Below are 23,182 nucleotides of genomic sequence, written 5' to 3'. Positions count from 1 at the left end.
CTATATCTCCCATACCAGTTACTACTATATCATTGCTTAACAACTGCAGATAATTATACCAAACAAACAAGTAATAGTGGCGGAAGATAAATTTAAAGGTCTAGTTAGAGATGTTTGGGCAGGAGTCGTGCTGCGATAGTTGGATCTCGCGTATCCACATGGGAATGTTGGCTAGTAGATCATGGGCCCCGGGGATTGGCCCAGGCAGCCCCTTGAATTCCCCCCTCAATATGGGATAGATCAGCCCATCCGCAATCTTATCCAGGTTTAGCGGAAGCTGCTTCAGAAATCGCCTGTATAATGGATTGTCAATTTTGTCATCGATAACTAGCGTTTCGCTAGTCTCTAAAGGTAAAATTTTAGATTTGAACAGGGTCTCAATAGCGCGAAACAAGAGGTCAATGCGTTGTTCCTTGATAAGTTGCGATAGTAAGGATGAGTACCAGTAAGTAAATTCGGTGGTGTTTCCAAGGAGACAAGATGCCACCGCCATCAAAGAAGGACGTGTAGATCTATCACTGCAAATCTTAAAACATTCCTTCAGTGCATCTGGTCCGTTTGCAGGGGGCGTTTCAACTTTACCCACATCCAGAGGCAGTGCCCTGCCGATTGATTTGCCCACTGCGGGGCACAGATGCACGTGCCCGTCACTGGTTTTAAATATACATACCAGTAGATCAATCTCGATAAAACTGTCATTATTGTGCAACGAGCCTCTTTGTTGGTAATTAATATTGGCAGTTGTGTCCAAAATTGCAAATCCAGTTACTTTGTGGAGGAATTCCTTCTGTTGATTCCCCATTTCTATAACACGAGTGAATATCCCGTTGCTCAGATGGTTGATAGTGAAGGATTTGCCCCTATTAAAAATTGCAATGACAAGTGAAGTGGCGGTAATTTTGGTGCGAACAACTGAATCCCTAGTGAGTGATTCGCCCAATAGATTCGTTGCCATAACAACTTGTCCAGTAGATTCTATGACTACAGTGACAGAAGGTACATCGTTAGCCTTGGTGATGATAGCAAGGTAACCATTATCGTTCGATAGGACCAGCACTTCCCTGCCCACATTTATGGTAAATACTGGTTTCCATAGATTGCCCTCTGCGTTCATTAAAGTGACTACACCGCAGCTTGCCATCGCAATGCGAGTGGGTGAAATTAAAGTGTGCACTGGCAGAGTTGTAGAAGGTGTTATATTAGGTTTCCCCGGGACCTTGCCTCTTTTCCCTCGCTTGTCCTGTACAATTGGAGCTGGTGCCATTAATGTAGGAGCTAAACTCGGGGTGGTTAGGGGCGCCTTTGTGATATTTTCTACCGAATCTATTTGAGCTGACACCAACGAAGTTGTGAGTTGCGTTGAATCCATATCGAGCCAAGTCATCTCATCGTCAGAAACCCCAGAATTGCTAGGTAAGGCCAACAAACACGTAATAACTTCATAGTACACAGGGCGAGTAGACTCAAATTGTACCATTCTCTGTGCCTGGAGCGGGGTTTGGATTTTTGAATGTTTTTCAAAAATCCTATTTCCACAATAATCGCCTAGGCCTACAAACCCCTTGCTAATGACGGTATAACCATCAATATTTTGATCGGCAGAAGTGTTGGCAGTGGAGTTAACCGTGCATGGAGAATTGGGATCGGCCTCAATTTGCGGCGGCGACGTATCAGGTACCCTTCTCCCCCTCATCCAATTTGTGTAAAATGTGGCGTTAATGTCAGAGTGTTTGAAGTCTAGGAGAATTATACCGCCACATGTCTGTGCTATTGCAAGCCAACTGCCACGATTCCCCCAGGCCAGATCGCTCACTGCCACTTGTTCGTCCAATAAACTAGACACGGCCACCAAGCATTTGGAATTGTTGCCATCGAAGCCCAAAGTCCATACAGATAGTACGCCGTCTTCGCTCGTCTGAGCGAAGAGCGCCACTTTTGCACCCCCAAGGTATTCGTCGAATTTTAAAATGTCGGATGAAAATCTGACATTGGTAACTTTGTTAACATGCCCCAAAAGTCGCATGGGTGAATTCGTGACGCTGGATCCATTTTCTGGCTTATCAATCATGTACACATTACACCCCATCGTGGGCGCATCGTTTTTAACTGCATTTTTCGCATCTAAATCTGACTCCAGAGGCACTGATACCAGCCGTCCCCTTGGACACCAAGAAGGTCTATAGGATATGAGCTGAGACAACGAATGGGTTGGCACGTACTTTTCAAGTGTGAAAGTCCACTTGTGGTAGCTATTTGATGAATCATTTTTTGCGCGTCTCCACATGGAAAAACTTGTGGTGCAGGTTATTGCGATGAAAATTGTCATGGGGTCCCAGCTCAGCGACTTGACGCTTTCAACCACACAGCCGCCGGTCCCAGGCACGCCAAACATGGCTACCACCTGCCTGGTGTAGATGTCCAGTACTGCTACCCCGCTAGAACCACCTCCAGCGACGGATCTGTTATCCGGCGCCCAGCAAGCATCGGCAACCTGCCCAATTTCGCTGGGCCACACCAACTCATCCATGGCGAGCCAGTCCTCACCGGCTGCAGTTGTACAGGCGCTGATAGCGACATTAGCTGGTAATTCCAGCTTGTTAGACGTGCAGTTATTTGCAGATACGTTTATAACCCGGGGGGTTTTCATTTTAAGTATGATAACGGTTCCCCTAGAGTTAACGCTCAAGAGTAGCCTTCCATCAAAGGAAAACCTAACTAAGACAACATCATAGGGAGAGTGCGATGAGTTGGTATATAAGCATTGCCATTTTACGTTATTAGGGCCCCCATTGGCGGCCGATTGTGGACATGGCCACTCTAATGACCAAATTTTGATCGTAGGTCCGCCAGAGGTGGCCAACCTATGTGTTTCTCTGTGTTCTGAGTGTGGTTGGAAGTCTATAGATGAGAGTGCGCCCCTAGGGCCACAAATTCCATTAACCCGTTCCACGCGCATGATGCTACGAAACCGACCCACAACATCAACGGATTTCTGGTTTCAAACTCCCATTAGTTACAATTTTTCTCACAATATCCGCGCCAATCATAATGAGCTTTTTAATGTTTAAATGTTGGGTTCGCTCCGCCAGCCTTCTGATCTTGGTGGGGGTACCTATCTATATATGTAGATATATGTTTGTGTGTTATGCTTGGCCAGTTAAATCAGTCACCAATCATCAGTCAGTTGTTTTGTTAGTCGTGGAAAGAAATATGCGTACCACATCCTATCCCTACCCCCATTCCTAACACTCTATGCTCTATGCTCTATGTAGCCGGGCTGCTAGTGAAAGTGTAATAATTATACTAGTATGAAATTGCGCCAGAGATGGCTGAAATGAATAATGCGATAAGCGCGAGGTCATGGCCTCCAGACCTGCTACAGCCAGGGCGCCCAGCCCACGAACATTCTAGACAGGTTGTGGCTGCAGGTGGCGGTGTTTACCAGCAGCTCTAACTGCCTGGAGGGCTCAAGGCCCTGTACCGCGGGCTCCGCGACGGTGGGATGGGAATCTAGCGCAGAAGTAGACGTTAGACACGTGAAGTTAACCGCTCCCTTTAGTTTGTGCTCAATTTGTCTGGTCACGCACTGGCCCGTTTCTACCCCCGCCTCCCTTCCAGTTCTTTCCCACTCGATCAGCGGATCGAAGACGAAGCAGAGGAGGAGGGACATTAGGTGTTTCCGTTCGCGCCGCAGCATTCCGAGCACGTGCAGGGCATGTTGGGCAAAGGGGGATTCCGCCATTACTCCGCAAATGCCCATTCCCGAGATGACGTTTTGCGTGAGCCTAAACGGGACGAGTTCTGGGATGGCTAGCTTCAGGCCCTTTCCAAAGAGGCAGTCAAAGTCAACGTGCATGACTTGGCCCGTGGCCTTGCTGAGGAGCAGGTTATCGCCGTGGCGATCCCCCAACCCGACCACAAACCCCAGGATGGACCACATAGCGGTAGAATGCGTATAGGACATCCTGTTCCTGTACCATTTAAGGGGGTCGCTGCCAAACCAATGCATGTAGACCCTGTGCAGCACTGGGGGGATGAGCGGGAGTATTTCCCCGCAAAATAAGCTGTGGCTGCGGGCAAACTCGCCTGCAGCCACGGATTTGACAAACTTCCTCTGCAATTCACTTATCTTGCGCTCGTTAAGGGCAAGGGCCTTCAGGTCCTCTCTAACCGCCGACCCAAAGGTCTGCATGTTCTCAATCCATTCGATAACGCCACACTTTTCGCTCAGCAGGTACACTGAAAAGGTCGGCACCGTCCCCGCGCCAGAAAGCTCGTTCGTACGCGCCACTATTTCCATCATTCGCGAATCCTTCCTCAGGTCACCTTTGCTCTCGTGCTTGACGAGCCAGGAGTGCCTAAACCCCCTAAAAGTCACCCAAGTGATCTTTTTGGGCCGCTGCTTGGAAGGTAAAATATGAATCTCGCCACATAACAAAGCAATGTAGTCATGTTCGCCCGCTTCCACCGCGCGCATCACCGCGGAAAACGTCATCTGAGACGAAGTGGGTGAAACCAAGCCCGCGCGGGTGAACTTGGGGCTCTGGAAAAGGTCCCACAGGCCGGGGTACCTCCTCCTGATGTCGCCTCCCCGCCCGTCCCTGTACACAGTTGCGTCCATGGCCAGCACGGCCAATTCGTCAAACAGGCCCCGGTAAACGGAGTAGACTTGAAACTGCTCGGGCGGGGCGTGCCCGATCTCCTGGCGGTGCAAAATGTGCCACAAAGAATGTCTCGGAAATAATGCCTGTACCCCCCGAATAAGGGGCTGGAACAGGGATTTGCCGAGCAGGGCGTGCCTGGAGCGGCTAATCAGCTGCGGCAACACGTTATACCAGCAACCGGCGCCCCCGTCCGGCGCCAGGCCCCTAAATACCCCCACGATAGTGCTGTAAAAAAACGCGCAGCACTTGTCGTCGAACCAAATGTTCTGGTAAAGGTCGCGACTTCTGGGCGTGCAAAACACGCACGCCAGGCTAATCAGCCTGTTCAAAATAAACACCAGTGAGCAGTGGTCAGCAGAGCAACTAGAAATCGACCGCAGGTACATTTTAAATGTCTCCTCGAGAAGCTGAAGGAATGACATGCCCGCAGTCACCCCCGTTAGACCAACGAGCTTCTGCCCCCCCTCCGCGTCCACGATCTTGACGGCATATGCGTTCGACAGCTTCACGTCAATCAGGCTGTCTAGGTACCTCGCGTACTCGAGGGTCGACCTGCTCGAGGCGCCCTCGATGGCCTCCCTAAAGAGGGGGATAGTCACGCTCGGGTGGAGGGCATTGAGCCGGGCGCAGCGGTAGACGTACTCCCGGAACGCCGGGCCGCCCCGCTCCGCTTCCGCGAGCTTCTCCAGGAGCGAAAGGCCCCGCCTCACGCCCTCCGACTCCCCCTGCGGCGCAGAATCGACGAGGTGGCAGCCGTACTGGCAGGCCACGGCGCAGACAAGCCCCGGGGGCAGCTGGTGCTCGACCCGCAGCACCATATTGTACAGGTCCCCTATGCCTTCCCGGCACCCGTGCTGCAGCGAGAGCTGAACGGACTCGGACACGCGCCCCGTGCACTCGAGCGCCGCGCGCAAAAAGGGGACCACCTCGCCAAGAGACCGCGAAAAGAGGCGCTCCGCTAACCCCACGTCCCTGGCCACGCCCCCGACGACGTACGCAGAGGCCAGGCGCTTGAGCTTGTCCAGCAGAACTCCCAAGGCAAACCCGTCCGACTCGCTGGAGGAATCCATGCACCCCCAAATGCAGGAACTTATCGGCTCGAAGAGGTCGTCCAGCGCCTCCGCAAACACCGACTGGCCCTCGTTCCCCCTGCGCAACTGAAAAAGGATGCCTGCATAGTTTGCCTTGAAGCTGCGCTCCACCGCGTCGTCGCACAAAACGTCCAGCCACCCCCCTCCCCCAGGCATGCCAGCCGTGGGCCCCCCGACCGTGGAATCCACCCCAACCGTGGAATCCACCCCAGCCATGGACTCCATCAGGTCCCAGTTGCGGAGCCTCCAGCAGGCCTCAAGCGCGTCCCCCCTGGAGTAATCGGTCAGCGCGGGAGGCGTCGGCATAGAGCTGAAGAAGAGCCCGGCCTGCTCTAGCGGGAGCCGCTGCCCAATGCGGAAGAGCAGGAAAGAGGGCCGTGCGGGGGCGCCGGCCGCCAGGTAGCTGGCCAGCGCCTCCGTAGGCCTGTCCTTTAGCACCAGCTTGACCAGCTCGGCAGTGCTGTCAGGAGCCCTGACAGTGTCAGGAAAACCGGCGCTGTCAGCACTGACAGCGCTGCCCAGGGCCAAGAGGGCTAACGTGGAGGGCGTGTCCCCGAGGCTCCGGAAGGCTCGGGCCAGCAGGAGCGCGGCCCTGCGGCCGGTGGGCCCGCTGAGGGACGCCCCAGGGTCAGTAAAACTGAACGAGCGGGGGGAGTAGGTGAGCATGCGCTCCAGTAGGTAGACCCCGCAGGCGTAGTCCCCGCAGTAAATGGACGCGCTCGCCCGCAGCAGTGTGCACTCCACGCTATCCGGACCCGGGGCGACAGCCGGACAGGGGGTGACAATGCCCAGCAGCGCCCGCACATGGAGCACAGATTTCCTTTCCGCGACCAAACGCCGCAGCAGGGCGGTCGCCACCGCCGCGATCTCTGGGAGGAGCGATTCTCCGGCGAGTCGCACCATGCGCGGCAGCAGGTGCGAGGCCAGCTTTGGTATCCCGCACATGCCCAGGTCGCAGCACCTGAACACTGCGAGCAAATTGCCCCCGTCCGTCCCTTCTGTCCCGTCCTTCGCGCCGGGTAACATGCGCAGCAACCACCAGATGAAGTACTGGATATCGCTCTCTGCAGCGGCGCGCAGGCCGTCCTCGTTCATGTCCATGCCCCGGGTGCACTGGTACTGGCTGGCAGTGAAGGGCTTGAGCTGGGGCAGAGCCCCAAAGTAGCGTTCGAAGCGCCGGGCTGCCCCCAGGCTGCAGCCCGGGTACATGACGCCGTCCCCGCCGGCGTACCCCAGCAGCGAGAGCAGCCTCTGCGCCGTGAGGGCGCCCACCTTAGAGGCGACGTGCGGGGCCACGACGTCCGTCAGCAGATAGTGCGCCAGTCTGGTGGCCTCCGGCAGTGCCGCTCCGCCCTTCTCCCCGTCGATCCCTTCCGGGCCGTCCGTCCGCAGCGGCAGGGGTGGGACCTCCCCAGGCAGCAACCCGAGCAGCAGCAGGGTATTTCTGGATAGGCGTCCCGGACGCACGCCCCCCGCCAGGTGGCGCAGCAGCAGGCGGCGTATCGCGGAGCAGGTGTCGCCTTCCTGGAGTACCGAGGGGTCGCTTCTAATTGCTCGCAGTAGGAGCTGAGTAAGCGCGATCATCTCGTATTCGTTTCCGCTGCTAGCTAGCAGCGACTCCGCGATCTGGGGAAAGGTAGCTTTTTCTCCGGCCCCTCCCGCGAGCATCTGCTTCCAGTAGCCGATCGCCAGCCCCTGGCCCCGACCTGCCGGGGCCTGGCCCTCCAGGGCCGCAAATACGCCTGCCGCCAGGAGCTCCAGCTCCGTACCACCGCGACTGCAGGTCATAATCTGCTCCAGGGCCCCAACCACAGAGTAGGTGAATTTGTGTACAGCGTCCTTGGCCACGCCGACGAGCAGGCCCAGGAGCTTGAGGGCCATTTTTACGTAGTGCGTCGCGTGGCATTGGCACATTGCAAATTTGTCTGAGATGGGTGAGTTTATCCGGCTACCGTTTGTACGGCTGCCTCCGTCGGTGTAGGCGCCGCACTGCGCGTAGCGGCAGGGCTTCCCCGGCGCGGGTAGCTGGAATTTATCGCGCAGCAGCGTTGAGAACGCCGGGTAACACAGCGGGTTCATTGTCGCCAGGCCGGTGATCAGATCTAGCGCGGGGTAGAAGACCACGTCCCAGAGGTCTGCATCAAGGCCCCAGGCCTGCATGGCGAGCCGTAGTCCGGTGACTCCCAGAGCCAAATCTCCAGCGGCGCCATCCTTGATTTCGTCGAACATGAGCTTTGAAAAGACGGGGAAGAGCGACAACATGATCGTGTCTCTGTTTACCGTCAAGCCGCATTTTCCCAGCATTTTGGCGACGTCTCCGATATCGGTGGGTGCATGCGTGAGCAGGCGGTGAAAAAGGGCGCTCAAGTCGTATTTTGGTGGAGAATCGTGGCTGTGTGTTATTGTGTGCCCGTCGACGAGCTGTCGTGCCGCTTCCGCCAGCGCCTGTTCGCCCGATATCAGCCTGCAGATGTGGTTCATCCGAGGGAAAGGCTTGACGGCGTCCACCAGCAGCTGGTTGGGGGGGAACCTGCAACTGGAAGGTTTTGCGGGTGGGCTGCTTGTATGGCGGGCCAAGCGCCTGTAGACCTGGTATCCGGAGGCCCTGAGGAGCAGGTGCGACAGGGTGGCGCCGGTCTGGGCGCAGAGTTGGGATAGGCGTCCGAGCGCCTCTGCGTCTCCGCCGCAGGACTTCTCATACATGTTCGCCAGGTCGTCGTCTAAGGGTGCGGCCCGGAGGGGGGGGGCGCCAAAGTCGATCCTAACCGCTACCAGGGGCAGCAGGGGGGGCGCCAAGACGCAGCATGCGCCGTCCAGGGACGCGCAGGCGTCATAACTTTCCTCGGTGGCGTAGAAAAAAATAGTACGCTTCAGAAATTCCCGCAGGGTGGTTTGGGTCGGCTCCACGGCCTGGGCATACGCCGCGGGGGCGGCGCCTCCGCGATTTAGCGCGTGGCCGTGCAGCCCCCGCCTGCTGCGGAGCCGCGCCAGCTCTTCTATGAAGGGCCTGTCCGAGTACATGGGGACGGCGTAGGGCGACGGCGGCTCTGGCGTAAGCTCAATTCCCCCGCTCCTGCAGTTGGAGTGCAGGAGCAGTCGCCGGTCGATGTAGCGCGTAAATTCAGGGTCTAGAGGAGAGTGAAGGAGCAGTTGTTGGTTGATGTGGCGCGTGAATTCAGGGTCTGGCGGGCTGCCCCCGGCGGGGGCGCCGGCTGACGCCAGCACAACATACGCGCCCGCCAGGGCCGGCGGGTCCAGCGCCCCCGCCTCGAGCGAGGCGGCCAGGGGGCTGAGCAGCGCCTCCTCCTTGCGGCGAAGAATTACGTGGAAAACGGACGACATGACGTCCAGCGTGGGGTTCGCCGCGAGGTGGCGCTCCAGGTAGCTGCAAAACCGCTGCGCATCCAGGCGCCCAATGCCATAGGTGGACATGGCCAGGGAGATGTCGGGCGCGAAGTCCCCGCCCCGTATGAGGGACTCTAGCAGCGCAGGCCAGTCCAGCGAGTGCCGCAGGCGCCTGAAGACGGGCATGGGCAAGGGGCGGCTGGGGCCCGGGTGGGGGGCGGCTGTGGCGGCGGCTGACCCGAGGGCCGGTAGAAGCGGCAGTAAATTCGGAGGTGCGGGGCGAATTCGTTTCAAAAACGACAACAAGGGGCAGATCGCTATAGAATCGACGTTTTTATAGACCAGCTCTACGAGCGCTTCCGCCGTCCTGGCGGACAGCGGCCTATTGGCCAGTTGCAGCAGGCCGTGCGCGGCATCTTGCGACAGTGTAAATTTGTGTAGGCCGAGAAGAAGGGCCGCCGTCATTGCGGGAGATGATTCGAGGCACATTCTGGAGAGTAATTCCCCAGAGCGCTCTGTGCCGTGGCCGCCAAAATCTTCCTGGCTATGAAATAGCAGCGCGGTGAGCATTCTTACTGAACACTCAGAGGCGGAAACCTTTACGTCTTTCAGATGTGTCCCAGTGCTGGCCTCTATCGAATTGAAAAGTCCGCCGAAGGATTGGTGAGTCGTAGCGCCTCCTTGCCCAGAAGTTTTTCCAGAAGCGCCCATTATCACTGTGTCATGGGTCACTCACCCCTGAGGCATTTGTAAATATCGTTTATAAACAGCGCCTTTGCGTCTTTTATGAATATGCCTATGCAATTCAGCACTGTCACCATCGTCTTGCTCCATATTTCGATAAACCCATTAATATGGTTGCCCGTGTCTGTGTTAAATGCCTTGTCCGTGCTAAACGCCGTGTCCAGTAATGCCTTGGCCAAAAAACATAGCCTCGCTATGTCCGACCGATTCGCGCGTTCGAAGAAATCGCGGTGTGTAACAATCTGATTAACTAATTTGCAGAGCGTTCCACCCACTTTCGGGTACACGTGTATTAGGTTCCTGCTAGATATTTGCTTAAAGGTCTCAATTATGTGCTTTGAAAAAAATCCGTCAAACGCCCCGTCGGAGCCGCGAGCCCTCTTAGCTTCAGAAATCCCATTGTCCAATAGTTTCCTTGAAATATTCAGTAAAGTCTCATCCAGTTCTATCGCATATTCCATGTCTTCGAATATACGCGCAGTTACCAACTTGGTCAATCAAAACGCCATCAATCCCTCACATCTCATACATAAATCTTTAAATTATCATTCATCAGTATATTCTTATGATGGGCATCCGCAAGGTTGACCCGCCATTCACTGGCATGGTGCGCTGGAAATTCACAATCGACGCGTAAATGGACCAAAAACCGTGGTATCTCCCTACGACCAAAAAAGACGTCACTAATTCTATAATGTCGTATTTGTGGCAATTTAATTAATTTGCTTATAAATTTTCACGAAACCATCCGATTTCTACATACAAATAATCTATAGAGGTGGTGGAAAGTATTGCAAATAGTTCGTCTAGACGTAACAGTCTAGATGGAATAGTGGAACCGCGTAGGAGTATTATATTTTACAAAGTTAGATGAGTTTCAATGGTTTTAAGTAGTTGCTTGTATGTGAAATTAACCGCTTGGTTGTTAATTTCGCAGTATGTGTAAAAATAATGCGTAATGGCTAACTCCCAAACTTGTCTATGGGGCATCTAGTACGATGTTTAAGAAGGTGGGTCTGATCTTAACTTAGCAAATTGTTATCGATTGCAAAGGTCATCTACTCGGGAGACTGGCCTCTGTTGTCGCAAAGGAACTTCTATCCGGGCAAAAAATAGTTGCTGTGCGATGCGAAGAGATTAACATATCTGGATCACTTTTCCGCAATAAACGTAAGCCGCAATTAACACAGTAAAATATCAGCGGTTTTTGAGGCTTAGGACTAATACAAATCCTAACCATGGACCATTTCATTTGAGAGCTCCATCCAAATTCTTCTGGCGCGTAGTACGCGGCATGCTTCCGCACAAAACACCAAGAGGGGCTGCTGCACTTAAACGCCTAATTACCTGCGATGGTGTACCCCCGCCTTTTGATAGAAAACGTCGTCAATTAGTGCCTGCAGCATTAAGGATATTTCGACTAAAACCAACGCGCCGATTCTGTAAACTTGCTGATGTATTATCCAAGGTTGGCTGGTCTGGCAGAGAATTGATTGATAAATTAGAGTCTAGGAGGAAGGAACGGGCATTTAACTACTTCAGGAAGAAGGTCGATGAAAAGGTTTTGATAGATAAGAAGAAACTTACTGTTCTACAAAAAATGGATGAGCAACAAAAGAACATCCTCGCGAGGGTTGGCAAATAAGAACAGACATTAGTGCCCACAATAACTAATTTTACCAATAGGATTAAATACTCGTATATATACTACAGTGTGTAAACGTATTGTATTTACAATAAGTTAATTGTTACATATGTACTGTAAAATACTACGCTATAATGAATATATTAAGTCGAGTAGGATGTGCGCCATCAAACAACATGTACTGCGTTTCTACTAGATGGTACAGCAAAATTGCTATTATGTGCTGTTTGAAACATCTTTACTAATAAAATCACGATGGTCTTAAATTGTTTATTATGATGTATTTTGGTTGGCCATAAACTTATTATTTCCCTTGTTATAAATGTTTCACATATCATTGCAGCTAACAATTGCATAACCCATAAAACAAATAAACTTATCTGAAATTCGAACTATCTTATAAGACAACCATCCTAATCTTTATCTGGTAATATAATTGAAATTGGAATTCTGCGACAGATTAGCCATAAGCAAATGCACTGCCAAGTTGTCTCACATAATAAACACATGAACTGATAATAATTTCAAAATTCAATTTATATCATATAAAATAAAATAAATTTTATCCAATAATCCAAAATGCCATTGATGAATGAATCAATAACGAAATAAATGCTATTATGTTAAATATAGGAAGTGTTATAAGATAGAGTATATTATGTACTTACATATATATATATATATTCTCTAATATATAATTATATTATCAAAAGAATATATAACATTATATAATAACTATGGTATTGTTAACCTATATTATTATTAAAAATTACCTATCGTTAAAGCGAAACATTATTCAATAGCCATAACAACAACAAAACATAAAATTACAGATGAACTCATTATTCCAGTTATTACCGGAGAAAGAACATAGTGCGCCCATACTAGATATGCTCATATGTAGGAGACATTCGTGCCAATTAATATTATACTTATCTATAAATAACACACACTGTTGTCTGAAAAGTCGGATATATGTTTTATCTAGTATTATCAGGTCACGTTGTATTGGAATATGTAGGTTTATAAACTATAAGATGATGAATATGATGATATACAAAACTTTAAATACAAATATAGATTATATAACGCCATCCACGATTTAATGTTTATTATGCTAACCTACGAAATGATACAATTACAACACCCCGCAAAATTATGCTTCGAGTATTTCATCATATTACATCGCCTCAACGATAGATATTACTGCAACATTCACGAATAAATTTATTCTAATGGATTATATGGGACATATTCTATTATATATAACATATTAGTAAACGGAGGAATTGCTACCAATATATTCATATTTCATATCTAATTCACTTACTAGCCCTTAAATTAAATTTGCAACTTTCTATGCGGATTTTTGAATTGATATTTTTTTGTTTCAATTTAAAAATATTTTCTCCATACCGTAAATTATATTAAATATCTAGTTAAGAAATGCAACTGCACAATGAAATTGCTTTAATTGATATATTGAATTCTTCAATATTTATTTGTATATTCCTTAAAATCTCATCGCATGCACACTTCATAATTTATTGCATTTTATAAATTGATCTAATTCCAATAAAAACTCAATCATTTTAATTTATGAATAATTTATAAAGGGCATTTATAAATCTTAAAGCGGATAACGTTACTTACAAAACTATGTTTGTGAATAATTATTTTGTAGTTAACTTCCAATAAATAACACCTTGTAACTTTTATATGCTTGTCCTTTAAGTTATAACTAATGATTTTGAAATATTCCAGCATCATTTCTATTTAATGTGTAAATAAGGTTTGCGAGTTAAGAATTTAAAAGTATAGCATTTGGTAAATTTATATATATTCCAAATGATGTGCAAATACGTTTGTAATGTAAAATAAATAAAATGGGATTGTGTAGTGCTTAATATTTCTTTTTGTAACTAAATAAAATCATTCCTTACAGATGTTGGACTTCCTTGGGAGTATAAGGAATGACTCTACCTTTATGTTCCAAATCGTTTAAGACTTTATTTAAAGGATAGTAATACGGAGGTTTTAACAGATTGTTATTTTTAACAGGAGGTACAATGCAATGCATTGCTACGTGGCTAAATGGGTTAGGGTAATTAAATCCATAAATAGCGTCCTCCCTATTAATATCAGTCAATTTTTTCAGAATGCTTTCACATTTTATTTGCATACTTTTAATCAATTGAATGTGAGAGGGCCTGAAATTCATAATATCATAAAAAGTTCCTCTAGGTATAGCAGATAAGTGAATATCTGCAATAGGTTGTATATATATTGTTATTATGTAATCGAAGCATGAAAATATTTTATTTGGAGGATCTAAATTAAGCGTTAGTAACCTTTAGTATTGGATAGAATTTTGAGTGGATCAACTGGAGAGATTCGGATATCCGAATCTGTAAGGGGGGAATCGCATATTGTACAATTTAGAACCTTTAAAATATTCAATGCTCCACATTTGGAGCAAGACTTGCGATAACATCGATTATTAAAATACTTTCCAAAAGTACTGGAATGATGGATAAGCCGTTTTAGGGTAAGAAATCCCATTTTATCTCCTTCGGTTTGATAATAATTTTTAAGTGTGCTTCAATACCTTTATCTAAATTGAGTGTAACAGGATATGTCCCAAAAGTTTGTGGAGACTTGGCCCTGATATTAACGTCTTCAGGCAGTAACAAGTCTAGAGCCGTCAGTAGACCTTCTTTCCTTAACTAAATTAGCCACAAACTTACTGCATCAATAATGTGTTCTGGTTTAATATCATTTAGTAAGTAGGAAGGATCTTTTCCAGGAGGTTCATGGAATTCTAATGCCAAATTATTGCCAATTTTCCCCCTCAAGACCAATGCACAAGTCCTACGAATATTGTGTAAAGCGTCCAAATAATTGGTTTCCAATTCGATCCCAATCCTTTCAGCTCTAGTAGTGTAATGCGCTAGTTCATATGGTATTAGATAGTGAAATGCAAAGCTTCGTTTAACTGCGATAGTTGAACCTTGGTTAAATGTGGCGTACCTTTAGTTCCTAAATGCGGTAGATCTTTATCTAGCGTGACATTGACATAATTGTATTTGGATACATTTAGAGGTCTAAACTTGCGAATTATATGCGTTTGTGTGAATGAAAAAACACTCGTAGTGAATAACACCGTAAATGTGAAAAAATGGCACATATATGTAGTGATGGTAAGGGGAAACAAATCCTTCAATTTGTCTATCAACGGGCATTGAATGCATCCGAGTTGAATTTGGATTTGTTTGTAAACGATAATCTCGAACAAGCAATTGCAGATCTAGCCCATCTTTCTCCTAGTCCCTTCAAATGGACGAGGGAACAAAGGAATTTTGAAAGGACACTAAAAGAATTTCCTAAATTTGAAGAATTCAGGAAAAAAATCATATACAACAGTTTTCCTGGGATTATTAAGCTTGAAACTAGAACTAGGGAATTGGTATCACTCGGGTTATTTGAGGATGCACTTAATCAGTATTCAATAGCCCCTAACAAACAGTGCAAAAAAATTCCATCTGATCTATTTTCATACTTTGTTAAACACATAATTAATTCAAAAACCAACAATGATAATATGTTACTACTAACTAATCGTTTGGTGTCCCGTATTGAAAAGATTCCACTGCATGTACTGCCATTATTAATCACACATTTCCAATCGCATAAATGGCCAAACTGTAAAAATAAATTACTAGAAGAATTTAAAAGAAATGCAGCACAAATGTCACCAACTGATCTATGCAAGGTCTTTGTTGCTAGCTCAATATTTTCCCATATTCAGTATGAAATCCCTTCCATTTACATACCTTATCTCAAGTATGTTATATATTCACACCACCTAAAGGATACAAATTTGAAATCTAATAACAAAATAACTTCAAATGATCCATTCATTGATATATGCTTGGAAACTATGCCTAATGGACCCGATTTGGGTACTGTAAAACTGCCAATTTTGAGACAAGTATTTTTGCACAATAAAAGTAAAGGCAGCTTTATTCACGGTCTAGCAAACACAATTGTCAAATCTAAAATCAAACCTGCTGAAGAATGCTTTGAACAGTATATTGGCCAGATTAAATTGGTTATTGAGGCTGGCAGTCCAAATAATGTTATCATCGGGTTGATAGACATTATGTCTGAATATATTAAAAACAATTTCAATAATCAATTGATAATAACAGCATCTCAAATTCTTTGGTCATATTCAAAGTGTAGAAATATAATATTAGACGCCCTTGCCGAATTATCTTCTAGTGAATTCATTATCTTGCTGGGTAATATTGTAAAGTGTTGTTACTATATTGATCAACCCGATGAACAATCTACAAAAGCTATTGTTAGTAGATTTAACGACATAATTTCACATTCTGAACTTATTAATGAATTTGATATTGATTATTTGGGTGAAGAAATTGCTAAATCTTTGTTACTCTCCAAATTCAACAGCACAATTGGGAGGTGGGATGTAAGATGGAATTGTATTATTGAAAGTATCATTGATAAGCTAAATAATTGTGAAACGCGCAACATAATATCTCATATTACTAAAATAGGCCATATTTTGCATAAAAATGTCACACAACAAGTTAGCAGTGATATTGTCGGCAAGGTAATTTGTGATAATGATTTGTACAATATGTATCGCAAGATTTTGAAAATTGACATTTACGCAGATAAAACACTCAATGACAGTGATAAATTTGTCAAATTGACTAAAAACCCTGTCGCATGTTGGGGCAAAACCTCTTTTTTCTACAAATACCCCGACTCTGATTACATCCCGCTAGCCATTACTTGTGAATCAATAATACAGTCTATAGACAATGGTAAATGGAATATTGAAGATATTTCCAAGATTGTTGGACTTGAATATGCAGTGGTGGATTACCCCAGATTGCTGTTGCTAATAGGCCGCCGATTGATTAAAATCAATGATATTGATTTATTGGGTGAGAGATTACTTGAGCATCTTCCTTCATTCGATTTGTACCAAGCATGTTCAATAGCTTGGAGTTTGGCAGCATTAGATTACTTGCCAATTGAACTCTTGACATGTTTAACATCATCTATCAATATCAAACTTGATACTATGCATTTGGAGCCTTTATCGGGGTCTAGGTTGGCTTGCTTCCTCGCCTATACAAGTCGTAAAAATCCATTTATATTCTTCAACCAAATATCTCCGTTTCAGAAAGTTTTAAAAGCTGTAGGATTTGGAAATAAAACCACACAACACTGTTATCATTACAGAGATTCGATACTTTCTCTTGATAACCAACAATTGCTGTCCAAAATTGCATTTGAACACTCTAATTTCTTCGACGATCCAATGCATGAATTCGCTCCCTTCTATTATGACGGTATATCACATAAACTCAAAATAGTGCTTTCATACTATCCAGAAGCACAAAGTTGGACTCAAATTGGCTCAAATACTTCAGCTCAAAAATACAAGCAAGAACAGTTACGAGATCAGGCTTCACCTGGAGGAAGGCTGATGCAAGAGAAGTATGCTAAGAATGCAGGTTATCGGTAAGTTAAAAATAATTTAGGGTGTTAAGGATTGATCGACACAGTGATTTGGATAGATTATTCCGGGATTACAACGTCCCAAACAGGATTTGACACACCCTGTACAACATTTGCATTCCTAATTCCCTCGAAAAAAATACTTTTATATTTGACTTGCATGATAGAGTTGTAGTTTGTCGTGTAATATGTTTCTCTCCATTCAAATTTCACAATAGTAAACCATTTCTCAATTACTGAATCAAGGCTAACTTACTTTTACGTACTTCTTCCCATGAAAGTTCAATTGATATTGTTCCAGGAGTATCGACATAATGGTACAGCAAGGGGCCTATATTGGCCCATAGGCCGCCAATTTTAACCAATTTGGCAATTGTGCGGATATATTCTATAATATTCTTTGCTGTATCCAAAAAAAAGCAAGTCAACACGCCATCCCATAATTCATTGGACTCGCTATAAACCTGCATAAATTATTATTAATTACTTCAACAAACTCCCCTACTGTCATCGACAATTTGGGACCATTAGATTTGTCCAATATTGTATTACTGACAACAGGAGATACATCAGGTATTAGCACCGGTTGCAAATGATCATCGTGTTTTTTTCTAAATCGGGCATTCGTAATACCTATTACTTGTGTTTAGACAAAAGGGGAAGATGGTTTGTGATTCAGGTTCAATTGAATGGTTTAGGATGAAGTTGGATCCCATAAGCATGAAATAGGAGAATTCATTCCCTTGGCAAGAGTACCCAAGTTGTACAACTTCATATGGCAATCTGCCCAGTCCGCTGCCAGGACATAATACTCTGTGTTACAGTTTAAATATTACCTGGGAATTTCTCGGTTTGGGTCAATCTTTACATGTTCAACCAATGAATGTAGTAATGGGCGATAACAACAATCCCTTTCCTGTTTACCCAGTGCTGACCAATCTCGCATGAATTGTCTAAGAGTGGATCTAACCTGAAATTATTAAGCTATTACAGAATTTATATGGCGTTCTCTATATTCGGAAGATGGTGCGATAATTGAATCAGGAATATTGTCTGGTATTTGGCAAAATCCGGAAGTGCGATATAAGCAGCGCAATTTACACATTATGTCACATCCAGGGTCCACATTCAAGTCCATATGTGTTTGTGCTTGCAATAAAAGTAGTATAAAATCATAATTCATCTGTATACAAGATAAAATCTTAGAAATTCTGTCTGTCGGTGATTCAATTAAGAGTTGTAGATCATCGTCACTCAAATGTTTGAAGCATCTGTACATATTTTCAACATTTTCATTGGCATCTGAATGATAGGATAAGAATGCATAGCATACATTGACGAAGTGCTGAGATTCGTTATCCATGAATTGCACTATTCAATGAATCTGGGGGATACGCTCCAAATCGGTTCCCTAAATTTTGCAGAGACTCACTTCAACAATTTCTCTGCCATTATATCCGTTTGTCCTTTCGTTCCAAATTGGTGTGGAAAACACGATGAACCACGACAAGAATTACAATTTGAGGAGCATATAGATGATTCTATTCACCATTTGATAGTGCCATGTCTAGATGATCTGAATGAACCAATATTTAAGCACTTTGACACTGTAAACAAGTAATCGATTTAATTATGTAGATTCATAGATAAATACATAAACACAGGGAAGGTTTTAATTCACTGGTACAATGAATTGTGATATAGCGTCGCTGGTATAAGTAGATCTTCTTCATTTTGTTTGGCATATTATATGTGCAAAAATAAGTGCGGTTATGCCAAATCGATGCATTTGCTAAGGAATGTCTATAGCAATTCTCAACCTAACGATGGATTTGTTCGGCAGCTCATCCTATATGAGAAGTATAAATGGTCAATTCCGGTAATTATATTTGATGATATAGGATTATGACCAATTTCTATTGGAAGCTAAAACATACTCTGATGAATTAATTAAGTCCAACAGTGATAGAGTGTATGATTGCTGTGTATCATACAATTGTAGGTACAAAATTTGTGACTTAGGAAATGTAGAATCCGTTTGTTCTACGAAAAAAACGTGTGGAATCACAAACCAAAGCAAAATAAAATCTGTCACAGCATTTTTATCGAACCTATGGATTGGATGAGCGGTCTAAATGAACAATCTGGCAAGTTGATCTGTAAAAATGAAAAGGTATTATCCACATTTTACACAGTGTTCTGCAAAACTTGGATCTTTCATTTGGCATGGAAATAAGTGCAATTGTGGTTATAGACAAATTCCATCTTTTCAGGTAATTAATGTTGTATATATAGATCCATCTAAATAAAGTCGATAAAATTCTTCTCGCTGACCCGGTGAAATTCAAGGGAGAAAACCCACAACCCTTGTTCAATTAACACACAATCATAAATTCAGTCAATTAATCGCACAATTAGTTGATAATTAGTTATGAAATTAAGTAGTTCAGACAGTGGATCGATAAGTACCAATTGTTCTAGTAAAAAAACAATCAACTTCATCAAACGGAACAAGATGAATGTAGCGATAAATTCAAAAAAAAGGGTTTTGAGTGAATCTGACAAATGGAATCCTGGAACAAAAATTGACGCCAATTATTACAAAAGAAAGGCTCCCGTCGGTTCTAATAATTTCCTGCCTAAATCCCTTCAAATTTCAAATGAAAAAATCATTGCCAATGACAATTATAGACAGAGTAAATATGGTAAAAAATCATTACACGATGAACTAAAATCCAATCTATTGGATATTAGAAGAATTGATTCATTGCCTGGTGGTGATAATAAGTTGCTAGACCCCAAAACCTGGTCAATTGGTTCAAATGTAGAACCATTGAAATTGTGCCGTGCGGGATATACGATTGAGAAGTATCCAAAGAAAATAGGGAGGTAAGGTATAGTATTTTCAGATTGGGAATGATTTTTAATGCAATAAAAAACGATGATGGGTGTAAATTTATTGTGAAGATGATCAACAAGAATGCACTAGTTGAAAAAAATATATCCACACTCATATTTTCAGGGGTTTCAATACAAATGTCAATTAGGCAATTTTACTAAGTTATATAGTAACATTAACATATTACACATTGAGTGCTTGATGGAGGAAGATGAACATTTGTATATTGTTATGGAGAATGCAACAAATGGATCGTTACGTAATTTAATTCAGTAAACACTATTTATTTAGATTAAATCCAGGGACGCTATCATTTCAGCAAGTTGCCAGTGTCAGTATACTTTTAGATAAATTGTTATAATATTGATTGACTTAGTATGTAATACAAATTGCTAAAGCTCTTGAGTATTTGCACAAAAACGGCATTGCACATTTGGGTAAACGCTTTATTACTTAGGAATCAATTCTGGGAATATATTAATATCACGCCCAATGGATTCAACAGATGATAGCGGTAAATGGCGATATAAAGTAGGACTATATGGTTATGGAGTGGTGAAATTGTCAAATTTTACTTACTCAACAAGAAATACGGTAACACTCATACGACGGGCACACGAAGATATTGAATGTAAGTGCTTATAAATGCAAGATTTAGCACCAGAAGTTATTGGAAATAAAGAATTTTGTGGTTACAAAGCCGATACCTGGTCGTTTGGCATAGTTGTATTTGAGTTGTTAACGGGAAGGTATCCATTTAATCAATATGTATCCAAGGTATTAAAACTCACATATAGGAATGTTTGAGTATGCAGATTATGAAGGGAAACATACAATTCCCAGTAAACAGCCCATTGCCACAGGATGCAATAGATTTAATAAGATCCATGTGTCAACAAGATCCGAATGGCAGAATGGGTCTAGAAGAAATTGCTAGTAATAATTGGTTAAACAAATTATTGAATTTTAGTTAGTCAAAGAGAGAAAATCCCATGTCATCATCCTCCTCTTCCTCTTCTTCCTTTTTCTCAGGCTCAGCGGTAGCTCCACCGTGTACGGTGGCAGGAGCAGCAGCGGAAACAGAAGCGGATGACATAGAAATTGTTTGTAACTTTCCAAGGCCAGCAGAAATCAATTCGTGAGGTTGTTTATCTTTTATGGCATTAATGAATCCACTAAGTACCTTATCATCAACCTCCCCCCCAACTGATTTTATGATTTTCTCAATCTCCTCACCGGGATGTTTTGCCCCCGATAGCGCAGCTATAAAATATGCAGCAATATATTTCATACTCATATTCACTACCACTCTTTGTTGAGGACTAGTAACTTGCTTAATGCTATTAGTATTAGCTATATGATTGGGTTGTGATGGGGCTGTTATCTTAACTGTCAATTCGTTATGAATGAACATTACATACACACGGTACCAGTAAATGATTTGCCTAATGTATCTCTTGAAACACACAAAGTAGAAACCTTAAAATCACAGAGTATAAAACACGTTTTTGATTGTATTGATAAAAAAAATTACTATTCTCAGGAAAAGGAACGTCTAAAGCGTGCATCACTCGCATTTGGTCACCAAGAAGCGCTGAAGATGAGTATAGAAAGGTCATTTTGTGCTTCGTCAGCCAGAACCCCAAATTCATCAATGCTATCATACCAAATAATTACTGGAGACATTGATCGCATAGACCCATACGAATATCTAAATACTGTGTCTATGAGATACATATAGTATATATTATACGAATTACTAGTGATATTACACTCACAATCATCTTTTGGATGCTCATCTATCCTAACTTTATCCCAGTAAGTGTGGTATAAATTGTGCGATAACACGAATTAATTTTACAATCATATTCTAGGTCAGTATAGAGGAGTGTATGGCAATCCCACTGAAGTAAACAACTGATTCTTCCGTAGAAGTTCGTCAAAATAAGTCTCATGATTTATTTTGTCCCAGTGCTCAAAGGGTGTGCCTAAATTTGCTATTTTAATACCTTTAAGTAAATCTATCTGCGGAGCATTGCATATGGCATTGCATACCTGTTGGCATACAACAAGCGGTAGCTCCGTGCCATCACGAGACTTTTTTAGTGGCAAATTGTCATTTAACGGATTGTGAATATTGTTTACCTTTGAAAAGTCTAATGAGCACTGTCTAACCCACTTGACACGGAAATTATGACCCAATCTGGATGATATGTTTCCCCAAATTCCCTTGTACAAATTTTCAATAGGTGGCGTCATTACTCTAACATATCCTTGAATTCCGCCACTCTCATTTCCAGAAAATACAATAATGACGTGATCACTTTCCGCAAATGCGTCAGCAAATCTTTTGGTATTTGCAGGGCCAGTGGCCCAGACACCATAAACAATCGAATAATAAATGTTGATTATTTGGGCACTTTTAACAATGAAACACTTGATTCTATGAGATGGTGATTCGTTAGGTCCATTCCATATGCCCCAAATTCCAGATTTGTCACAATTAGATGTCTTAACGGCACGGACGAATCTGTGGAATTCAGCAAATGAGCTCGTATCTTGCTCCCCCTTATGTTCAACGTCACTAGTATCTTCATCCGACCCAGATAATTCATCTACCTTGTCATCCTAAGTGAATACTATTTTACCTTTATGTGTTTCATGGTGCATTGGCCGCGCCTTTCGTCAGGGCAATATCCGATTTTGCCATAAATCGTACAGGGTGGCATACGAGAATATACTAATTGGTGTAAAAAATCGCAAAATTCGCCCTTCATACACATGTTTTTGAGCCAGTGTCGGCATACAACACTATGTTTTCCCCTCCTTCTTTCAATGTCAGCCCTTTCGAATCCTTTAAGTTTAAGTAGTGCTGCCTTGTCTGCTTCTCGTTTGATTACCGCTATTGCCATGCTTTTTAATACAGACCTATCCAGTTTGTTGTTATATCCACTGCTAGAATCATCCAAATTCATAACATCATTAGTATCACCTAGTAAATTGTTTGCAATGGATTCCAGATCGATGGAATCCATGGAACCACGCTAAATTGTTTAAAATATTGAATGTAAAATATATGTTTGTTTATATATAATGATTTGAGGGTGGACGAAGGTCAGGTCAACATACCCTAAGCGGTGATGTCACATGTGTATATATATATATGGGAATAGGGCACGCTAGTATATATGTGTAACATGAAAAATGGTGAATGCTGGTCAAATTTTCTGAAAGT

The 23,182-nt window shown here is 44.0% G+C and overlaps 12 protein-coding genes across 12 annotated transcripts; 5 read left to right on the top strand and 7 right to left on the bottom strand.

The window, feature by feature from the left end:
- On the bottom strand, positions 101 to 2,956 carry BmR1_04g07805 (hypothetical protein; the record flags this gene model as incomplete). Its single annotated transcript, XM_012794702.1, has 1 exon — positions 101 to 2,956. The coding sequence occupies one exon, from the start codon at positions 2,954 to 2,956 to the stop codon at positions 101 to 103; it is 2,856 nt and encodes a 951-aa protein (XP_012650156.1).
- On the bottom strand, positions 3,377 to 10,305 carry BmR1_04g07791 (Serine/threonine-protein kinase ATR; the record flags this gene model as incomplete). The annotated part of the gene is made up of 2 exons (XM_021482636.1): positions 3,377 to 9,816; positions 9,837 to 10,305. 2 exons carry the CDS (start codon positions 10,303 to 10,305, stop codon positions 3,377 to 3,379), a joined length of 6,909 nt encoding a protein of 2,302 aa, XP_021337831.1.
- BmR1_04g07790 (large subunit ribosomal protein L13Ae) lies at positions 10,843 to 11,489 on the top strand (the record flags this gene model as incomplete). Its single annotated transcript, XM_021482635.1, has 3 exons — positions 10,843 to 10,854; positions 10,876 to 11,014; positions 11,035 to 11,489. The coding sequence occupies 3 exons, from the start codon at positions 10,843 to 10,845 to the stop codon at positions 11,487 to 11,489; spliced, it is 606 nt and encodes a 201-aa protein (XP_021337197.1).
- BmR1_04g07782 (conserved Plasmodium protein, unknown function) lies at positions 13,393 to 14,051 on the bottom strand (the record flags this gene model as incomplete). Its single annotated transcript, XM_021482634.1, has 3 exons — positions 13,393 to 13,411; positions 13,433 to 13,820; positions 13,841 to 14,051. The coding sequence occupies 3 exons, from the start codon at positions 14,049 to 14,051 to the stop codon at positions 13,393 to 13,395; spliced, it is 618 nt and encodes a 205-aa protein (XP_021337830.1).
- Positions 14,033 to 14,676, bottom strand: BmR1_04g07781 (conserved Plasmodium protein, unknown function; the record flags this gene model as incomplete). Its single annotated transcript, XM_021482633.1, has 3 exons — positions 14,033 to 14,215; positions 14,237 to 14,499; positions 14,520 to 14,676. The coding sequence occupies 3 exons, from the start codon at positions 14,674 to 14,676 to the stop codon at positions 14,033 to 14,035; spliced, it is 603 nt and encodes a 200-aa protein (XP_021337829.1).
- On the top strand, positions 14,668 to 17,144 carry BmR1_04g07780 (hypothetical protein; the record flags this gene model as incomplete). The annotated part of the gene is made up of 2 exons (XM_021482632.1): positions 14,668 to 17,051; positions 17,072 to 17,144. 2 exons carry the CDS (start codon positions 14,668 to 14,670, stop codon positions 17,142 to 17,144), a joined length of 2,457 nt encoding a protein of 818 aa, XP_021337828.1.
- On the bottom strand, positions 17,109 to 18,411 carry BmR1_04g07775 (UPF0586 protein C9orf41 homolog; the record flags this gene model as incomplete). Its single annotated transcript, XM_012794696.1, has 6 exons — positions 17,109 to 17,284; positions 17,305 to 17,512; positions 17,536 to 17,659; positions 17,682 to 17,861; positions 17,885 to 18,018; positions 18,040 to 18,411. 6 exons carry the CDS (start codon positions 18,409 to 18,411, stop codon positions 17,109 to 17,111), a joined length of 1,194 nt encoding a protein of 397 aa, XP_012650150.1.
- A 15-nt stretch (positions 18,412 to 18,426) lies between these two features.
- BmR1_04g07765 (DUSP12, YVH1, dual specificity phosphatase 12) lies at positions 18,427 to 19,427 on the top strand (the record flags this gene model as incomplete). The annotated part of the gene is made up of 7 exons (XM_021482631.1): positions 18,427 to 18,665; positions 18,687 to 18,731; positions 18,753 to 18,927; positions 18,950 to 19,050; positions 19,071 to 19,221; positions 19,244 to 19,321; positions 19,344 to 19,427. The coding sequence occupies 7 exons, from the start codon at positions 18,427 to 18,429 to the stop codon at positions 19,425 to 19,427; spliced, it is 873 nt and encodes a 290-aa protein (XP_021337827.1).
- Positions 19,480 to 20,921, top strand: BmR1_04g07751 (Protein kinase domain; the record flags this gene model as incomplete). Its single annotated transcript, XM_021482630.1, is given in 9 exon segments — positions 19,480 to 19,937; positions 19,958 to 20,095; positions 20,118 to 20,219; positions 20,239 to 20,278; positions 20,324 to 20,384; positions 20,405 to 20,461; positions 20,483 to 20,578; positions 20,600 to 20,724; positions 20,745 to 20,921. 9 exon segments carry the CDS (start codon positions 19,480 to 19,482, stop codon positions 20,919 to 20,921), a joined length of 1,254 nt encoding a protein of 417 aa, XP_021337826.1.
- BmR1_04g07750 (large subunit ribosomal protein LP2) lies at positions 20,918 to 21,244 on the bottom strand (the record flags this gene model as incomplete). The annotated part of the gene is made up of 1 exon (XM_012794692.1): positions 20,918 to 21,244. One exon carries the CDS (start codon positions 21,242 to 21,244, stop codon positions 20,918 to 20,920), a length of 327 nt encoding a protein of 108 aa, XP_012650146.1.
- On the top strand, positions 21,350 to 21,688 carry BmR1_04g07745 (hypothetical protein; the record flags this gene model as incomplete). The annotated part of the gene is made up of 1 exon (XM_012794691.1): positions 21,350 to 21,688. The coding sequence occupies one exon, from the start codon at positions 21,350 to 21,352 to the stop codon at positions 21,686 to 21,688; it is 339 nt and encodes a 112-aa protein (XP_012650145.1).
- Positions 21,823 to 22,982, bottom strand: BmR1_04g07740 (YT521-B-like domain; the record flags this gene model as incomplete). The annotated part of the gene is made up of 3 exons (XM_021482629.1): positions 21,823 to 21,935; positions 21,957 to 22,575; positions 22,596 to 22,982. 3 exons carry the CDS (start codon positions 22,980 to 22,982, stop codon positions 21,823 to 21,825), a joined length of 1,119 nt encoding a protein of 372 aa, XP_021337825.1.

Source organism: Babesia microti, chromosome IV (genome assembly GCF_000691945.2).
Source record: "Babesia microti strain RI chromosome IV, complete genome".
Lineage (NCBI taxonomy): Eukaryota > Apicomplexa > Aconoidasida > Piroplasmida > Babesiidae > Babesia > Babesia microti.
The sequence above is the reverse complement of the archived record's forward strand: the minus strand, read 5'-3'. Positions and strand labels throughout refer to the sequence as shown.